We start from the raw sequence: 18,967 nt of genomic DNA, 5'->3' as shown, positions 1-18,967 counted from the left end.
GCATCATCTGAGAGAGAGAAAATAAATTGTGGGAGGAGTTGCCCAGTGGATGGAAAGGGTTTTTGCTCATATGGACCCTTAACTACTTTGTTGAAGGTTACAATGTAATATACAGTTATTGCAGGTACGAGGATTTCTTATTTCATTTGTTAGAACTAGAAGTTTTTCTGAGCTGTAACTATGAGTGGAGAGTAGGAATGGAGGAAGGGTAATAAGGGTGATGATTACTGGGCTGGAATGTTGGAGGAGAGGCATTTGGTAGGTTCCCGTGTCATGTAAGAAATCAGAGCGAAGGAGGGAAGGCAGGAAGGAAGGAAGGAAGGCCGAGAGAGGAAAGGGCTGAGAGGGAGGGCAGAGGGGACCACGGTTTTACGGGTGTCACATAACAGCGTGGCTCGTGGAGCCCCGAAGAGACGCCGGTCGCATTCTTGCTCTGGCGACAGGTCAGGTCAGGTCAGTGTGGTCGCTGCTGCTGCTGCCACCCTCGCGTGTCGCCGGCTAAACCCCCGCTTGTGGATTTTGCCGTAAGGTGCATAAAAAGGGAGATTAGGCCTTTGGAAATTGAACTTCCAGAAAGGTTTTTTTTTTGGTGTTAAGACTACAGTATGGGTTACAGTTCTCATAGGAATATAATCAGGGATGCTTTTCACGTTGCTAAGATCTTTTCTCTCCTAGACAGAAGGTTTTCTAGAATATTTCTATTCATTCGTATCTAGTCGTATTAAGTTTTAGTTCACTTATGATAGATTTCAATAAGTAATAAGTTCATGGATGTTGTAATATCTTTTTTTTTTCCTGAGCAGTTCGTGCAGCTTAGGTAGTGTTCTAGTTTCCTAAAGTTTTATGATAGCTGCTCTTCGAGCCATTGGAAAGTTGTTTTGTAAAGATAAAAACTCTTTTTTCTTATAAAATTATCCTGATAGCATTAGAATTATCTTACACTAAAAAACAAATTCCTCAAGTGAAGAGAAGATGTATAGGCCAGCAAAGGACATTTGAAGGATGACTTTCTTTGTGAAGTCCCCAAACAATTGAAGGCTGCAGGAGTTCTGCTATTTATTCAACATCTTCAGCGGAACATGTGGACAGTAACCCGAAGATGAAAAGAAAGGAAAGTGAAGAAAGTGATCAAGAGAACTGAGAAGTGACGGATGTTCGATATTTTTGTTATCTCCGCTAATGTGTCCTATGCAAGTCCAAGTGCGTTTACCAAATGTATAAAGAACTTGTAATCGCCCAGAAACAAATCCTGGAGCACAGAAAATAAAGGAACTTCATGTTCTGCTTTCATAGTGCACTGTGTGTTTCAAGAATCATCATAGGGTGACTAAGGGAATATATTGTAATGAAGAAAAATTAGCTTTGATCGTCGAGTGAAGATTATGCACCATAAAACATCTGAAGTCCTAATCAAATATGCGAATGTGGTAACTAAATCAGACGAAGTACTTAACATGAACAAATCGAAGTTCGTTGTTCATATAAGAAAATGAACGGTAGAGAAAGAAAATACTGATGCTTAGAGATCTGCTCAAACCATCTCCCCGCTCCTCATCACAGAGATACCTGATCATATGATGAGGATTTCTGACTGGAAATAAAACTGAATTACTCTTCCATCAGAAATAGAAAAAGGAAAACGGAAGAGTTGGCGTTACGTATTGCTGGGAATATCTGTGCAATCTTATTGCCATGTAAAATGAGTGCTATGAAAAATCTGGAAACTATGACTCACAAGTGAGAAATGGAGATTGGAAATTTACCGTTCTCTGGAAAGGTACGAGCCGTACTGGTTGCCAAAAGTTAAAGGCTTGGTAAAATCATTTCCTATTTTAGAGTAAGAGGGTTCATCTGCAGAGTAAAGAGCCCTCTGGTATGAAAAGGTAATTCTGACCAGTATTATTCGCAAAGTGATCAGCAATTCGCTCATTGCCTGCATATTCTTGATTGCTAACTAATTAGACCTTGAGAAATTTGAGGGCTACTCCAGCGTAATATAGCTTTTAGAAAGCAGATACATGCGGAATACTGTTTGCATATTCTCATACGGAGGGTTTGTATTGTAGCTCTAACTCTAAGGAGATCAAGGAGGAGGATCTTTCCAGGAATTCCTTATATTCAAGAATATTCAGAAGTTATCTTCAGACCACAAGAAAACGTACTGTATTCTGTGATATAATCTGTGCTTTAACTAAACACCAATGTAACAGGACCTTGTTACATTGTATACTTTCCGTCCATATATCATAGGGCTTGTTTCATATTCTTATTTCATATGTTCTGATATAAAGTAATACACACAAGAATGCTTGGAGAGGTTCACTATCATTTTTACTGTAGTTATTTTAAGTATGTAGACATATGTTAGGATTTTCCTTTACAGATCATTAATGTCAAGGATTTGATCTCTCTCTCTCTCTCTCTCTCTCTCTCTCTCTCTCTCTCTCTCTCTCTCTCTCTCTCTCTCTCCTATTTATCTAATGTTTTAAAGTATGTGATTCATCCTGTAAATTCTTTTTCAGCCGAGTGATCAGATCATTTTTATTTTAATAACCAGATGGTCGTACGATTACGAGTATATTAGGTGTTATTCGAGCAAAGCAACGAGTAATGCGCTATTTAATTCTGGGTGATTTAAATTTCGCTTTTTTGTGTGTGCCCTGAAGCGAAACCCCCTGGGTGGAGTTTTTTTTTTTTTTTTTTTTTTTTTTTTTTTTTTTTTTTTGCTCTGCCTGTCCTGACCCCACCCCTCGTCGTGGGGTGATCTCTAAAAGGGGAATTTTAACAGGGTGCGCGACTGGGAGGGGGAGGCGGGGTGGAGGGTACAAGGGGAGGAGGCACTTGGGGTGTCCGGGGTTTGGGGATGTGGGGGGTATCAAACCGGCCCTTGTGCGTTTAAGGTGACTTTGTGTCGACTCACCCACCGGATTCACCCACCCAGCAACAGGCCTCACTGCTCACCCTACCAGACAATCATCAAACTGTATTTGATATTTACAATGACAGACTATTTATGAAATCAATTACATACTAGGAAGGCTTCACAGTTACTGACGACTTCAACTTCGACAGACAACCGGTTCAATGAGAATGGCAGTGAATTTACATGTGACAGCAGCTTCAGGTGTGGGCGAGGTAGAGACGGGTGGTGAATGATGACTACTGGCGCCTTACCTGGGACTATATAGGGGACGATCGTGAAGACGAGCCGCCCATACATCTTGGGAACCGCCCACCTGCCCTGACTCTCGTTATCGGATGGGGCAGATTTGTATGCGCCTCTTGTACAGGGAAAGCGACTTAGGACTAACTCACCGTAGCTGGGCCTAACTCCGGTAACCGTTAAACTATTTTAGGCTTAATGAATACTTTGTGGAGATAGTTCTATACTATTGTATTTAATGATACTGCAATGATGGAAGTTTGTAAATATTATTTCCCGCCTTTGAGATTATTATAGTGATTGCTGGTTTTATAGTGATTATGAAGTACGGGCACATAGCAGCTAATGTTGCCTGCCCTGCTGTAACAAAACGAGGTGTTCGTGTACTTCGTGTACTTCCGCTGTAATTCACTGAAATACTCTGCTTTCCAGAGATTACTTATTTACTTACGCATTCGGTTATTTAAATGTGGTCGAAATGGTTGTCTCGTAAAATCACATCTTCGTTTTATTTCTCATCTTGATTATATTGATAATGTACTATGAGTAGCATGCTAATTTTCAAGCATACCGAATGTCCGATGAGTCCATCAGTAAAGGGAGCATGATTAAGATGCTTGGTGTTTTTATAATCCGTGACTGATGTAGGGCCTATTGTATACTTGGACAAAATGACTGGGGACAGTCGTATTCCTGAAAAGGGTATGCTTTTACCAGACGAGAGAAGCAAAAGGTCTCGCCACTGACTGATCACGTGACCTTCTCAGACGATTCGCTACTTTCCTCTTTTGTTGGCCGTCGTTTTATCTCTTCAAGATAAACTTTTCAAGCACTGGCTAGGCATTGCTTGCCATTAACCATCCCATGCACGAGGACAAAGAGATAGTGTGCGAATAAAATTAGTACAACTGACCACGTCTTATCCGCTTGTGCCCTGTGTCATGCTCTCCTCTTCTTTCTTCTTCGCCTTCTCACGCAGTGGGGTCGGGTGTGTTACCAACTTGGTGACTTAGTCGCAGACCAGCTGAGTGAAGGAAGACCGAGCGCCGGGGTTAACTTCTGGACGCCTCGACAATGTTAGGGAATACAAATACGATTTACTTGACGCCAGTTTTCTGATTTAGTCCGTGTTTTTTTAACTCGTGCTGGCTGGAAGACATTTAAAGTCCGGAGAAATCGTGACCTTTTGTGATAGAAATTCGAGGCGATGTGCAAAGCGATTAAGCCAAAGAAAGACGAAATGTTGTGGTATTTAATCTCTTGGCTCTGCTTTTTAATTAAGTGAGTATGGTTTATAATTTCTGTATGATTTCTCTGCCAATGTATGCATAATTAAAGGGTCGTGTGTTATAGCAAATGTGTAGAGAGCTTGTTTGTAGCAAAATTCATCATGATATTCAGGAGTTGTCTTGTCTATTAGTCCTCGTTCACGCCAGAAATTGCGGAAGTGTTTTGAAGAAAATCTGATGAAACTACTAGTACCTGCTTCCCAGTGGTTCGATACTCATTTTGTACAAAAGAGGCGATTTTTTTTTCTGCATGACCGAGGGAAGTTCAGGATCTGTCTCCATAACAAATAGCTTATGGAATATGAACATTTTAGGCAGTCAGTTCAAAGACGCTTTTTAGGATAATCACATTGCTTTGTTGACCACTTTTTGCCTAGTTACTGACCATCCAGCGGAAAGACGAGGGAAGATACTAAAGTAAAGTGTTTATTATAATGATGATATTATCATCATCATCGTGCCCCTGAAGGGGCGAATAAAAGGTGAAACATATCGTATTTGTTTTTTGTTTGTTACTGATGCGTTTGTTCGTATTATTCATGGCTGAAATGAAGAAGGTGTGGAAGCACAGGCCATGAAGTCACTACCTTGTCGTGTAAGGAGGCACCTCTGGGTCATGTCTGGCGCCCGGCTGGTGTCAGTGTCGGGGAGGGAAAATCCGGAGGCTAAGACCTCCGTGGTTCAGGTCATGGGTACATGACTTTGCTTAGTCTCCTGGCAACAGCAGTCTAGCAATGTTGAATTATTCTGTCGAAGAATAATAACATTTTGTAATTTACAAAGTGAATTTTATAAGTATTATCCTAACATGCTTATCTGAATGACTAAATATAGTCAGGGTTCTGATTGCTGGCGTTGTTGTCAGTTGCCCTGTAATGAACGAAAGCTATTTTAGGAACCTTGTTGGTTGATCACTCATAAAATTTTTGGGGTGACTTTAATTATTCATGTCATCTGGTTTCATCCGGTTCCCTGGCTATGAAAGCCAGGGAGCCGGTCGAGTTAGTTCATTGGAGGATGACGATGATCCACCTTCCCTGTGTGCCCCTCCCGCTTTCTGATTTTTGACAGCTCATCATCAGTATTTGCGGAATTGTCATTGTGATTTTTTAAGCGGTAACACTTGGCTACAGCGGAGAATAATGCAAACTTGCTCTGGTAGATTTGAATTTCCTTACACATCTTATTTTTTTTCACGTATCACTCTAGTAAGTTATCAAGAGTTATCCCGTGAAATAAAGGCGCGCGCGCGCGTTCACACGTACACAAAGACAGATGGTCACTGTTTTTGTAGGAATTAGAGCAGAAAATATCACCATTAAACTAATCAGTATTTTCGTAGATTTGTACACGACTAATTGTGAGAATGAAAACGTGACATTACCATTGTAAGCTTACCTAATATGATTCGGGTCATCAGTCACGTTTTGTTGAAATAGTCTGAATGCAGTTCTGAAGGTAATAAAGGTATCAGTTGAAAATCAAATTTTAAATTATCAGTGCATCAGATTTTAATGGCTATTCAATCATCAGTCAGTCAATAGAATATGCTTGAAGCCAAGCTCTGTGTTTCCCAATTCTTAAATGATAATCCTATGTGAATGTACTTGCTTTATCTTACTTACAGACAAACGCAAACACGGCAGTTAAAACAAACCGCATGATAAAAGTTATACAGTCAACCAGTCAACAATACTTATGTTAAATGATAAGAGTACATTGATTTCGTGTTTCCCAGATTGAACTCGACCCAACAAGAGAGATAAACGTTTGTAGGCTTATCAGTTCTCGTAGTGATAAATTCTCATAAATAGATCAATGGTAATTGAACGCCAAAGTGTCTCTCTCTCTCTCTCTCTCTCTCTCTCTCTCTCTCTCTCTCTCTCTCTCTCTCTCTCTCTCTCTCTCACTTACGGTACATTCATGTATGTGACTATATGATATATTCATACATGCATGTACAGTACATGTGTTGAATGCTTAGTACAGTGAAAAGAAGGTTGACTCGTGTAGAAAATAGATGTCAGTCGGAGGCAGTTCTTGTCCATCACATATTTATGTTGATGCTTTTTTAATATCTCACTATCTCAGAGGGTCAAATTAATGCAGCATCCAAACAGCTACTATTTCTTCCACGTTCCTCTCCGCACCACCACCACAACAGCGACAGCATCGTCAGGAACCGATAATTTTGTTGGCTATTTACGACAATCGTTACACGATTCACTCTTTAAACCTGCCGTCATTCTTGCCCCTTAGTTCCCCAGCAGTTCATGTTGAAAGATTACAGCCTTTCGAAAATGTTCATTCAGTCTCGTAATTTCATTTCCTAAGCGCTCTCCTTAATATGTTTTGCCATTTTGTATGAACGCTGCTCTTGTAGAGATATGCGTGTGTAGGACTTAATCTTTGGTCATAAATTTATATCTCATTCATTCATATCTCTGAGCTTTTGCTTTCATTTTCGTCATGAAGTATTCAAACACGTACACATCATTCATAAAATCCAAGTAGTATTTAAGTAAATATTAAGGTCAAAACTATTCAGTATTGGCTAGCTAACAATTTTTTTTATCCCAGAGAATTAAGTATTTTAAGGCCAAGTAAGTACTATGATTATATGTAACTATGATTATACGTATTATTTACTGTATAACATGAAGTCGATGACACCGGGCATCCCTTAGTGAGGCAAAGGTGGTTCCACCTTTGCCTCACTGAGGTATCTCTTCTGAGAGACAGAATGATTTAAATTAGAAACAGCTATAGGGGATCGAGTGTCAGTTCAAGACCTGGAAACTCCATTTTTTTTATCACCATATCAATAAATAGTTTACTGGCTATTTGCAAACTCTAGGGACAGATGGTGAACGCCACCCATGACCCCTTATCCCGTTGACTTTCTTCTATTTCTATTCACTGTGATAGTCGTGGGCTGGCCCTTAATCTTCCCTCAGTTGAAACTCATTCAGCCTCTACTTCGTTCAGTCCTTTCCTCCTCAATGATACCCAGTTGTCCAGAAGTGCTTGCCAGAACTTGAGAGATCTTTCGTTACAACCTCTATTCATGTTTTCGTTTTTAATGTTGAGTCTGTGCCCAGAGTAACATTAACACACCCATAGCTAGAGTTGGAGATGCTGAGACTATGTCTATGATGCCATTCGAAAAATTTTTCCGTCCAAGTTGCAGATTTCTGTATTTTTCATGTTTATCATTATATTTAACTGGTTTTGCCATTTTCTTTAATTACCATCAGTTTTTCTCTCTACAGTGGAAATTTCATTATACACGGGATGTCTCCATTCCATTCACAGTGAAATGGGAAAAATGAGATCATCACCTTATCATACGTTACTGATTAGATTAAACAAATTAATCCACAGCTAGAACTTATTCCAGATTTTCGTTGCCTTATTTCTGTTAATTCTATCGTCACCTTTCCCTACCAGTTCCCTCTACATACCCATTCCATTTGCTGAAAATAAAACAAAAATCTCACTTCTGTCAGCCTGCTTAGTTCAAAATTTGATAACAGTTATTTTAAAATATGTTGTTCTTGGCTATCCATGTTTGGTATATTGGGCTTTTGTTCTTGGCACATCATTTTTCGCTCCTGAACAGGACTGAATCAAAAGTAGTTCGTTTGATCAGTGACCCCAGTTTTACCTCTATGTTTCTTTGCACTGCAGTGTGGCCACTGTCTCATTGTTGTTAGTAGAATTTCAGCCACTGTCCTGATTAGCTAAAGGAGAGAGCCTGTCTCCTCTCAAATACGCTCTAAAGTCCACCCAGTCAACCAAATTCCTCTGAGGAGGTTAGAAATGCAGGGATTAAACGCTCCAATGACTATTTTCCGTTTTACTGTCAAGCAGTGGAAATCCTTTCCTAATCTTATTTTCCTTGACTCATATAATATTTCATCCTTGAAGAGGCTGGTCTGTCCATGGTCTGTCGCTCCTTTAGGTTAAGCGTGGATCTTTCCCATTCCTCATTGCTTGTCTTGCCTCTTAGGTCTGGGTTAAATAAGGCATTTCAGTTGTCAGTTCCGTCGGTCTCCATATGAATGCTTTGGGCATCCTCTCTCATTAAGACAATTCTTGGAATGCAGCTGCTTCTTTACTAAACCGCCGCTGCATTGTCCTGTGAGCCATACAATACCAAAGGGCATGTGACCCCGAGTCTGTAATAATGAAAAGGGACGTGGTTGAGCAGCTGTCAAGATCACTATCCAAGAGTGAGTGTTCTTTCACTTTTTCTGACTTGTTAGAGGGAAATTTCTTTGCCTTAAGTACTGTCCTATTTAATAAATATTCCTGGATCCTTGATGTTTTCATTTTTTCTTTCAACATTTACGAATGAAGAAAGGAAATGCTACACAGGAATAGAAGAAACGGATCATACTTGATTAATACTTCAAGTGCTTCTGTATATATATATATATATATATATATATATATATATATATATATATATATATATATATATATATAATTTAGGTGTGTATACATGTTTACATTATATATATGCATATTATATATATATATATATATGTGTGTGTATATTTTATATATATAAAAATATGTAATAAATAAATATATATATATATATATATATATATATATATATATATATACACACATGATGTTTATGTATGTATATATAGTAGCCGCCGTTTCCTATAACTTCTCGAGTTCCTAACAGTCTTGGGACGCGCTATCACCACATGCCTTGTAACCGGGAGATAAATTTTAAGGTACCCTCTAACCCACCATAATAAGTAGGGGAAACTCGTGTTATGTGTATTTCTTAATGAGAACCGTTTTACACGACATTGCTTGTTACTGGACTGCATAAATTTTAAACATTTGTAACAAAGAAATTCATAAAATGTTTAGAAGTTTTGCAATATGCTCATACACACGTGCGATACACATATATATGTGTATATGTATGTATGTATGTCTATATATATATATATATATATATATATATATATATATACACACACACATAATGTACACAAACATTAAGCTATACAAATGTCGTTTAATATCCAGTTTGCGCTACTTCGGGAATAGCCGAACGGTCTTGAACGTCGACTAGAAGTCGTTGGTACGTAGTGTCGAGTGTTTGAATCCCTTATATACCAAACCTTTTCACTTATAATTCCCCTTCGGTGATATTCCGGTGCTACTCTAGTATGATATCTACCATCCATTTTCTACATTTGACCCCTCAGAAGCTAGTACTAAACAGGGTGAAACAGTATAGGTGAGTCAGTTTCGACGTGCTTAGTACTAGCCCCTGGGGGATCAAATAGTTTTGTTTATAGTCTGAGGAAGTAATTGCCATAGGCCTTAATTGGGTTGTTTGGTAGACAGCATCCTAATTTTTGGTAGGTCGCAAATAGCTAGGTAGATATCATAATAGTAGCACCGATATTCCCGGTAATATTAAACGACATTTGTAGCCTGTTTTATATAAAATGTCACCGTGATGTGATAAAAATTCACACACACACACACACACACACACACACACACACACACACACATATATATATATATATATATATATATATATATATATATATATATATATATATATATATATATATATATATATATATATATATATATATTACAGTTTTATTCACAATACGTTTCAATAATCATTTAGAGTGCCTAATTTGCTTACATATGTCAGCCATGCCTTAAATTATATATATCTTTTTTTTTGCCATTTCACTTGTAATGAAACGTACTTTGATGAAAAGTCTTTGGTTACGAAACCGAAAATAGGTTGAAAATGCCACACTCTGAAGATTTTTGCAAGCGTTCCTTTTTTCATATTATAAACTTGATTCCTCGGTTCACTCTTATTGTACGTTATTTTAGGCTTAAGAACCACATGACTTCTGTCACACAGAATAAATTTTTTTTAAGCCTTCAACTAAATGGTTTCGCTACTGATTGTATAACGAATCAGCTGTTTTCAAGGAAAAAAGCTAGAACATATTCCTAATAATTACTGTACAATTTTTTTCTACCATTAATGTTGTTGGCATCAAAACGCGGCCTCCGCCTGTTTTCATTCCTGCTTTTAAACAAGACTTTCTTATTAGCATCGAACAAGAAAATACAACTGCATATACGTATAAGATTTGATATTGTACATACAAACATACATGAATATAAAGACAATCATCCTCGTATTTAAAAGCAAAGCTTTCTCATAGCATGGAATCAGAAAATATATCTTCATACATGTACAAAATTATACTGATACATACATATTACATATATAAATTTCATATATATATATATATATATATATATATATATATATATATATATATATATATATATTATATATATTATACAAGACAATTTCATGTACTTTGTAATGTCACACAGCTTGTTACAACTGCAACAAATTACGAAATACTGTTTTAACTAAGTTACTGTGGAAATGTTACCTTCTGTCTTGTTCGAAAGTTACCGAACGCATTCTTCAAAATATATATATATATATATATATATATATATATATATATATATATATATATATATATATATATATATATAGATTAAGATCAAAGTTTCCGTAAGGCTCAGTTTCTTAATCTGAATTGTTTTGTCTTTGGAACTTTTCCATAATTTCCTTGTGCAGACCTTTGGTGGAAGTACTCGACTAAATTGGCCCAACATCTGCAAGTATGAGCATCAGGCCTAATCCCTGGAAGGCATCTAAACCCTCTGCAGCGGCTGCTGCAGGAGGGCCTGGCAATGCAGCCACTAACGCTGCTGACGGGGAGGGCGCGGAAGCCGCACCAAAACCCCCTCCCCGTCATGAGAAGGGGGAATCCCAAACACGCAGAGTAAGTAGTGCTTACGAAGAGCAGTTGAAGGAGAAGAGCAAAAGGCCTCCGCTGAGGAAGGCTTTCACTCACGGTGATAAAAGCCAGGAAGGTCTGCAACCGAAACAGCCAGCGAAGCCTCAGCCTGAAGAACCTCCAGCACAGGATGAGCCACCTGTTCCTCAGCAACGGAAACAGCAACCGGTGCGAGTAGATCGAGAAAAGCAACAAATGCAACAAGTTCAACAGCAAAAGGAAAGAGAACAGCAACAACTTCAGTTGCAACAACAGCAGCAAAGAGAAAAGGTTAATCAACAGCAACTCCAACAAGAAAGAGAACGACAAGAGAAATTGCAGCGGGAAAAAGAGCAACAACAACAACTCCGACAAGAAAAAGAAAAGGAGAGAGAACGGCAGCTCCAACAGGAGAAAGAGCAACGTCAGCGGCTTCTCCAGCAAAAGGAGAAAGAGAAGCAACAGCAACTCGAACAGGAAAGGGTGCGACTGCAGCAGCAACAGTTACAGGAACAAAGGGAGAAGGAGCGACAACAGAAACTAGCACAGCAAAAGGAGAAGGAGCGACAACTCCAGCTCCAAAAAGAAAAGGAAAGGGAGGAGCAACAACAGCTCCAAAGACAAAAGGAGAAGGAGCAACAACAGCAACTCCAACAAGAGAGGGAGCGGCAGCTGAGAGCTCAAGAGGAGAAGGAGCGGCAACAACAACTCCTTCAGCAGCAGAAGGAGAAAGAGAGACAAAAACAGCTCCAGCAAGAGAAGGAACGACAACAGCAGCTTGAGCAGCAAAAGGAGAAGGAGAGGCTACAGCAACTTCAGCGTGAAAAGGAGCAGCAACAGCAACTTCAGTTGCAAAAGGAGAAAGAGAGGCAAAGAGAGCTCCAGATTGAGAAGGAGCGACAACGGCAAATCCAACAGCAAAGGGAGAATGAACGTCAGCAACAGCTTCAGCGGGAGAAAGAGGAACAACTTCAACTCCAGAAGGAGAAAGAGAGACAGAAACAGCTACAGCAAGAGAAAGAGAGGCAACAGCAGCTGCAGCAAGAGAAAGAAAAACAACAGCAGCTTCAGGAAGAGAAAGAGAGACAACAGCAGCTTCAGCAAGAGAAAGAGAGACAGCAACAGCTGCAGCGAGAGAAAGAGAGACAGCAACAATTACAGCGAGAGAAAGAGAGACAACAACAGCTGCAGCAAGAGAAAGAGAGACAACAACAGCAAGAGAAGGAGAGACAACAGCAGCTGCAACAAGAGAAAGAAAAACAACGTCAGCTGCAGGAAGAGAAAGAGAGACAGCAGCAGCTGCAGCAAGAGAAAGAGAGACAGCTACAGCGAGAGAAAGAGAGACAACAACAGCTGCAGCAAGAGAAAGAGAGACAACAACAACTACAGCAAGAGAAAGAGAGACAACAACAGCTCCAACAGCAGAAGGAAAACGACCCTGACAGGTGTTGTGCGGCCAAAGGCCGACTTTCAGATACTACAAAATTAAATTTGGAATGATTTTTTTAGAGCTGATACATGGGACATGTTTAACCACCGCTGGATATTTTGAATTAATTTTCTTCAACTCTTTTGCTTTTTATTTTCCTTCTTTGCTTCTTCTACATTCTACTGGCTTTGTGTCATTGGACTTTATTAGCATCATAATTTTTCTGCATTAACGTTTTATATATGTATTGTATATGTATGTATATATATATATATATATATATATATATATATATATATATATATATATATATATAGTTATATAATAATGCTCACATTGGCTAGCTGCGCTCGCTAATTTTTACCATCAATTCGCTTTTTGCACTTATGTTTTATACAGTTCTCTTTGTCATGACAGAGAATAAACTATGAAATGTAATGTATTTTTGTCTCGTTAGCTAATAAAACATTAGTCTCGCTTTGCAGGCAGTTACTTGGTAAGGTTACTCATTTTTGGTACATACGGTGTCAGTTAACCATTCTTCCACTAATGTTATTGTATTGGCTGAAGTCTGTTTTGTGCTAACTTTGAAGAATCTTTTCTATATGAAATTTGATTTTTGTAACTAAAATTATATTTTATAGGTTTCCTTAGAAACTTGGAGAAAATTAAAATGAGGCTTGAAATTTTCTACTGATAATGCTAAAGAACTGGTTCCTTCGTAAACTAAAATAATCTTGTTTTTCGAACCTCTTCTCTCAGAAATAGCAGTTTTTTTTTATTACTCTTGATATTGGTGTCATTGCAAAGACTCCCCTAACCCAAAATGTTCATACCCCTTGGAGACACTGCAGTCTTATATCTGACGTTCCAGGAGATCTGTCCTTCTCACTTCCCAGTGTATTTTTGCAGGAAGCTGGCTAACTTCTTCAAGATGGGCGTGCAAGACGGAGCCGGAGTAGTGACGCAAGTGCCTCCACCTCAGCAGCATACGCAGATGTACAACACTGATCAGGTCACCAGCAACACTACTCCCCACGGCATGGCCAACTCATTCGAAAGGAGCGGCTCTTACGATGCCGGCGCCAAGGTTAGATACAGATGCTCTGGCTATCAGTTTTGTTTTTTCTTCTGATGAAATTATTTTGCTACTTTTTAACATCTTTCACATCAGTGTTTGAGTTTTTAATTATCATTATTGCCCCTTTTCTTAAGTTTTCGTATTTTGAGTACTTTACTCGAAGTAACTCATGTGCGATTTGTACCACGCATAACGAATATAATACAGATACGTTTGTATCTTTTATTTTGGCTGTAGTTGCATTGAAATTAGAACTTTTCTATTGATTACACGTTTGAAAGGACATATTATTGTGAAATCTCGGGACATCTTGTATTGCCATTTTCACATTTGAAATAGCTCGCTGGTATTGTCACACCATAAAAGAGGTACGATGTCTTAGAGCAGAGCAGAGTTGATAAGCAGATTTTAATTTTTATGGTCATTATATTAATTATACTCTGCAGTATTACTTGTGAGGCATTTTTGCCACTTGAAAATTGTGTATCAAATGATGACTCATCTATAGTTTGCATGAAGCCCAGTTGCGTTACTACGAATATATATTTGTTTGTACGTATTTGCTCACGTCTCCAGTGAATATTATGAAGACTAACAGGAAATATCATTCAACATATGCAAAGCAGTGTTGCTAAGCCAGACAAATATGTATCTTAAGTGACAGTCGCATTTTCAGCTTTCTTTACATAGTTTTTGCTAAGAAGACATCAGTTTCTAGTATTTCAACTTTTTCTTTCATTTACATTCAGCTTATACATTTTACTTTCGTCTGAAGGCTTGCCTTAACAACCTTTTCGAGATATTTTACTAATTTGAAGCTCGTGCTTTATTTTAGTATACATTTTGGTTCTTTCAGTAACCTGCGAACGTATTATCAGATATGTACATAATTCCAAATTCCAACATAGATTCTTCCTGAGTCTTTACTTACATTTACTCCTCCAGTATGACTCTTTAAGGAGACCAGTTGTATCATTTACTTTTATTAAGGAATTTCACGCTCTTTCCCAAATCTGTATAGCTTTTAAGTAAACGGAAGTCAATTCGTCTCTCACTTTTACCCTTTTTTTTGTTGTCGAACGAACAGAATACCGTTTCTTTTTTTCTTTCTGTAACCGTGCTTACACGTAATTCCTAAAGATGTTTATCAGCGTGGGATGCGCAGTGCACTCTTACCTTTACCAGAGAAACAGTCGGGTATTCTGTCAGCAACCTATTCTTGCATGAAAGTAAAAAATTGACCGCTTTCTATATCATCCTCACCAGCCATCGTTGATATTGAGGTTAGATATAAAAAAAAACTTTATGCTTGGTAAGTTTGAAGTGTTGATAAAAGAGTGTGACTCAAAGATTTTATACTTTAATGTTTAAAACGTTCGTCGCTGAAAATATCTACTGTTGATTATTGAAAATACAGGAAAACGGAGAGTTCCGTGGATTGGGCGTGTCTTTGGAATCAGTGTGCATAGGGTGTTAGAACTATCCATTCAGTCGTGTTTATATTACTAGGTATGATATTTCTTTCTATCTACACTTCAGCATAGCTTCAGTTGCCTCTTGATCTCTTTACTTCCAGGGCATGAGTGCACACCGAATGAGTAGTGGGGCAGCAGGAATCAACTTTATTCAGCAGCAGGCTCAAGTGCGTGTCCTCACCCTCAACCATGATGTCCATTTGGACTCGACTCTGTTCCGTTTGCAAAAGGGTGTGTAAATGTCAGTGTAGGCACTTTTAGATAGGGTTGGTTATTGTAGCTTTTTATATATTGCTATGGAATAAATATGCGTTCCTTTATAACTGTCCTTAAAGAGAGTTATCTTATAGAAGTCATGTGATTTATTGGACACTGTTGAACTACACTTATAAGTATTTGAAAAATGTAATGCTTACCTCTTTTTGGACTTGATGTTGAGACCATTTATGTTGATTGAATCAGTATTTGATAAGGTGGAGTTATTAAATATTATTATCTTCCAGGCTGGATCCTGCAACTTCGTCCTGGCCCGTCACTTTTAGGAAGACATGTGAGTGTCTTTACCAACCATCCGGAAACTCCTTCAGAATGCTTCACCCGTAATCGATACCGCCGTTTGCAGTGGAAGAGCGACTCTCGCAATAAGGGTGATGATACTGCCTTGTTTGTGGAAATTAACATCGTTACTGCTGGATCTTTCCATTTCTATTTCACCTATGATACAAGGTATGTAAATGAATAGACGAGAAATGCATTTCCAGACCGCTGTAGAACCTTGAAATGTTGACCCTTACATCTTATAACAGAGAACTAATAATTTTCTTGGTAATTAATATAAATTTCAAGAAACTTGGTGTATATTTTGTATTTTGCCTCAGTATAGCGACCACACTTAGTTTCCTGTTTTTCTACCATAGGTTTTGACTTTTCAAAACCAAGTTCATTCTTTTTGTAATGGATTCTTGTGACTTGTTTTTCTACTATAGGTTTTGACTTTTCAACTTTTCAAAACCAAGTTCATTCTTTGTATAATGGGTTCTTGTGACCTGTTTTTCTACTATAGGTTTTGACTTTTCAACTTATCAAAACCAAGTTCATTCTTTGTATAATGATTCTTGTGACCATGTTACTGTCAACTTGTAGCCCTTTCAGGGTTTTAGAAAAGACCTCAGAACACGAAAGAAGGAACGATGGTTTCTTTAACTGACGCATGAAACCATTAATAATTTATTGTATTTACATGACACTGTACCACAGTACTGTACTTAGAAAATAAGAAGTTTAATGCTAGCCTTAATTTTTTTTTTCTTTTTGTCAGGATTTAAGTCCATCTCATTCTTCTGGGTTAAGTCCCGCTCTTTTTTTATTCATTTTTTGGTCCCATCAGCCATAGCTCATATAAGTTCAGTAGGTTGTCCATCCTCTTAGCATGTGCATAAAACTGTCCAAAGTTAAGTATATCTTAGTTTAACCAGACCACTGAGCTGATTAACAGCTCTCCTAGGGCTGGCCCGAAGGATTATATTTATTTTATGTGGCTAAGAACCAACTGGTTACCTAGCAATGGGACCTACTGCTTATTGTGGAATCCGAACCACATTATGACAAGAAATGAATTTCTATCACCAGAAATAAATTCCCCTAATTCTTCATTGGCTGGCCGGAGAGTCGAATGCTTGGCCAACAGCGTGCTAGATGAGAGCTCTACCCACCCCTCCAATGAAGAACTATAAAACTGTCCAAATCAGGTTTAGGTGTATTTAGCTTTAATTTCTTTTGTGCCAGTAGTCTTAGTTCATTTAAATTTTCTTTTAGTATTACGGTACATGCATTGTTTTTATAGTTTAGGTAAAGTCAGTTGTACTTATAAATTTGTTGTAGTAACAGTCCCCATTTTAGCTAAACCTTTAGCTTGTAAATTATACCCCTGAAACTACATTCTGAAACTGCACATTCAAATCCACTCCAACAGCATAGTCTCCTTGCCTTATGTATAGGATGTAGAGGACACATGAATGAAAGACGTATGATGGAATCACTGATTACATGTTGTTATGTTTTACACAGCTCCTCATATACCGTAAAAAGAACTCTAGCATGAGCACAAGTAACTTCTGAATGCTGAACATCATGAATACCGTAATTCAAGAATCAATAATAAGGATATAAGTAGAGGTTTCATGTTCCTTAATAATTTTAAGAGAGGTTTAATGGGAATGGGTTTTGATTTAATTAACTTAATGCCCTTATTTGTCCTCAGTCAGCGCCAAAAGTCTTAGCCTATGTTGTAAGTTATTATGGTTGTCTAAGCACTGTAAATTTAGAATGACCTACTCTACTATTCTTAGGAAGTTCTTAGGTATGAACATCAAATAATAAGTGCTTATTTAAGCTAGATCCTCAGCCTTATTCCTTATATTTTTTAACACATACATTGTGGTGGTTGTTAAATATCTTAATCTTACCAAGTTCACACCTTTCGAGAAAGTGTACAATATATATTTATCATTCGTTTGCTTCATCTGTATTTGATTGAGCCTTTGAGGTCTAAGGTAAAATAATTTTCTCTCTACTATTTTGTGGTACTGTACTTAACGTTTCATTTTTCATCAAATATTTTTCTTCAGCGAGGATCGTGAGAAGGCTCGTGGTTCAGGTTTCTTCATTGTTGATCCAACACTTACTGTGGGTACAAATAGTGAGGTTCTGCCTCTTGACTGTATACAGTGCCAGACAGTCCTTGCTAAGTCTCTGGGTCCTCTGCCTGATTGGGAACAACGACTGCAAGTGGCTTATGAGACTGGTTACAACATGGTCCACCTAACTCCAATCCAAGTAGGTTTTATTTATAATTTAACATTTTTAGCTGATACTTAATTGTATTTTAAACTAGTTTACAATTTGTGTATTTTCAAGGAGTTCTGCTTTTTAAGAATGCCTTCATGTACAGTTAAGAGAATTTATTATCTTCCCACTGAATGTGTGGCCCCAAAAATTTATTATCTTCCCACTGAATGCGTGGCCCATAATAATCCCATTTCCTTTCATAAAGCAGTCTTTCTTGACAGAGTTGCTACAATTCCCACAAAAGTTATGTGATATCACTAATTTTCAAATTGACATGTGCATAATATATATAATATATATATATATATATATATATATATATATATATATATATATATATATATATATATATATATATATATATATATATATATATATATATATATATAAATATATTTATACACAAACATTAAGCTACAAATGCCGTTTAACATCCAACTCACTCTACTTCAGAATTAATACCAAAGGGAAATATTATTAATAAATGGTTCATCGCCAGGTGGACTTGATAAACTAAATGGTGAGAACTAATGACTTCAGTGATGTCTCTGACCAGAAACATCACCAAAGTCGGTTCTCGATGTTCGGTGGATTGAGTCCACCAGGCGATGAAACGCTTATCAATTATAATTCCATTACGCTATTATTTCTGGATGGCCGATCGTATGTTGAATTGTTCGTAAGATGGCTACTGTACTCTTTATGCCCATTTAAGTACAGTATGATAGAACACTGTATATACAGTACTGTGTTCTATAGATTAATTTTTTAATACAAATGATTAGTAAAATTTGAACATACGGGTGGC

At 37.7% G+C, this 18,967-nt stretch overlaps 1 protein-coding gene across 1 annotated transcript in view; it reads left to right on the top strand.

Moving 5' to 3' along the window:
* Positions 1-18,967, top strand: part of LOC136837696 (uncharacterized) — a 189,403-nt gene that overhangs the window by 107,989 nt on the left and 62,447 nt on the right. The window contains 5 exon segments of the mRNA XM_067102598.1: positions 11,150-12,772; positions 13,669-13,846; positions 15,414-15,543; positions 15,816-16,038; positions 17,940-18,147. Coding sequence (XP_066958699.1) covers positions 11,150-12,772; positions 13,669-13,846; positions 15,414-15,543; positions 15,816-16,038; positions 17,940-18,147 — 2,362 coding nt within the window.

This window comes from Macrobrachium rosenbergii, chromosome 4, assembly GCF_040412425.1.
Source record: "Macrobrachium rosenbergii isolate ZJJX-2024 chromosome 4, ASM4041242v1, whole genome shotgun sequence".
Taxonomy (NCBI): domain Eukaryota; kingdom Metazoa; phylum Arthropoda; class Malacostraca; order Decapoda; family Palaemonidae; genus Macrobrachium; species Macrobrachium rosenbergii.
Note: the sequence above shows the minus strand (reverse complement) of the source record. Positions and strands in the feature narration are given on the sequence as shown.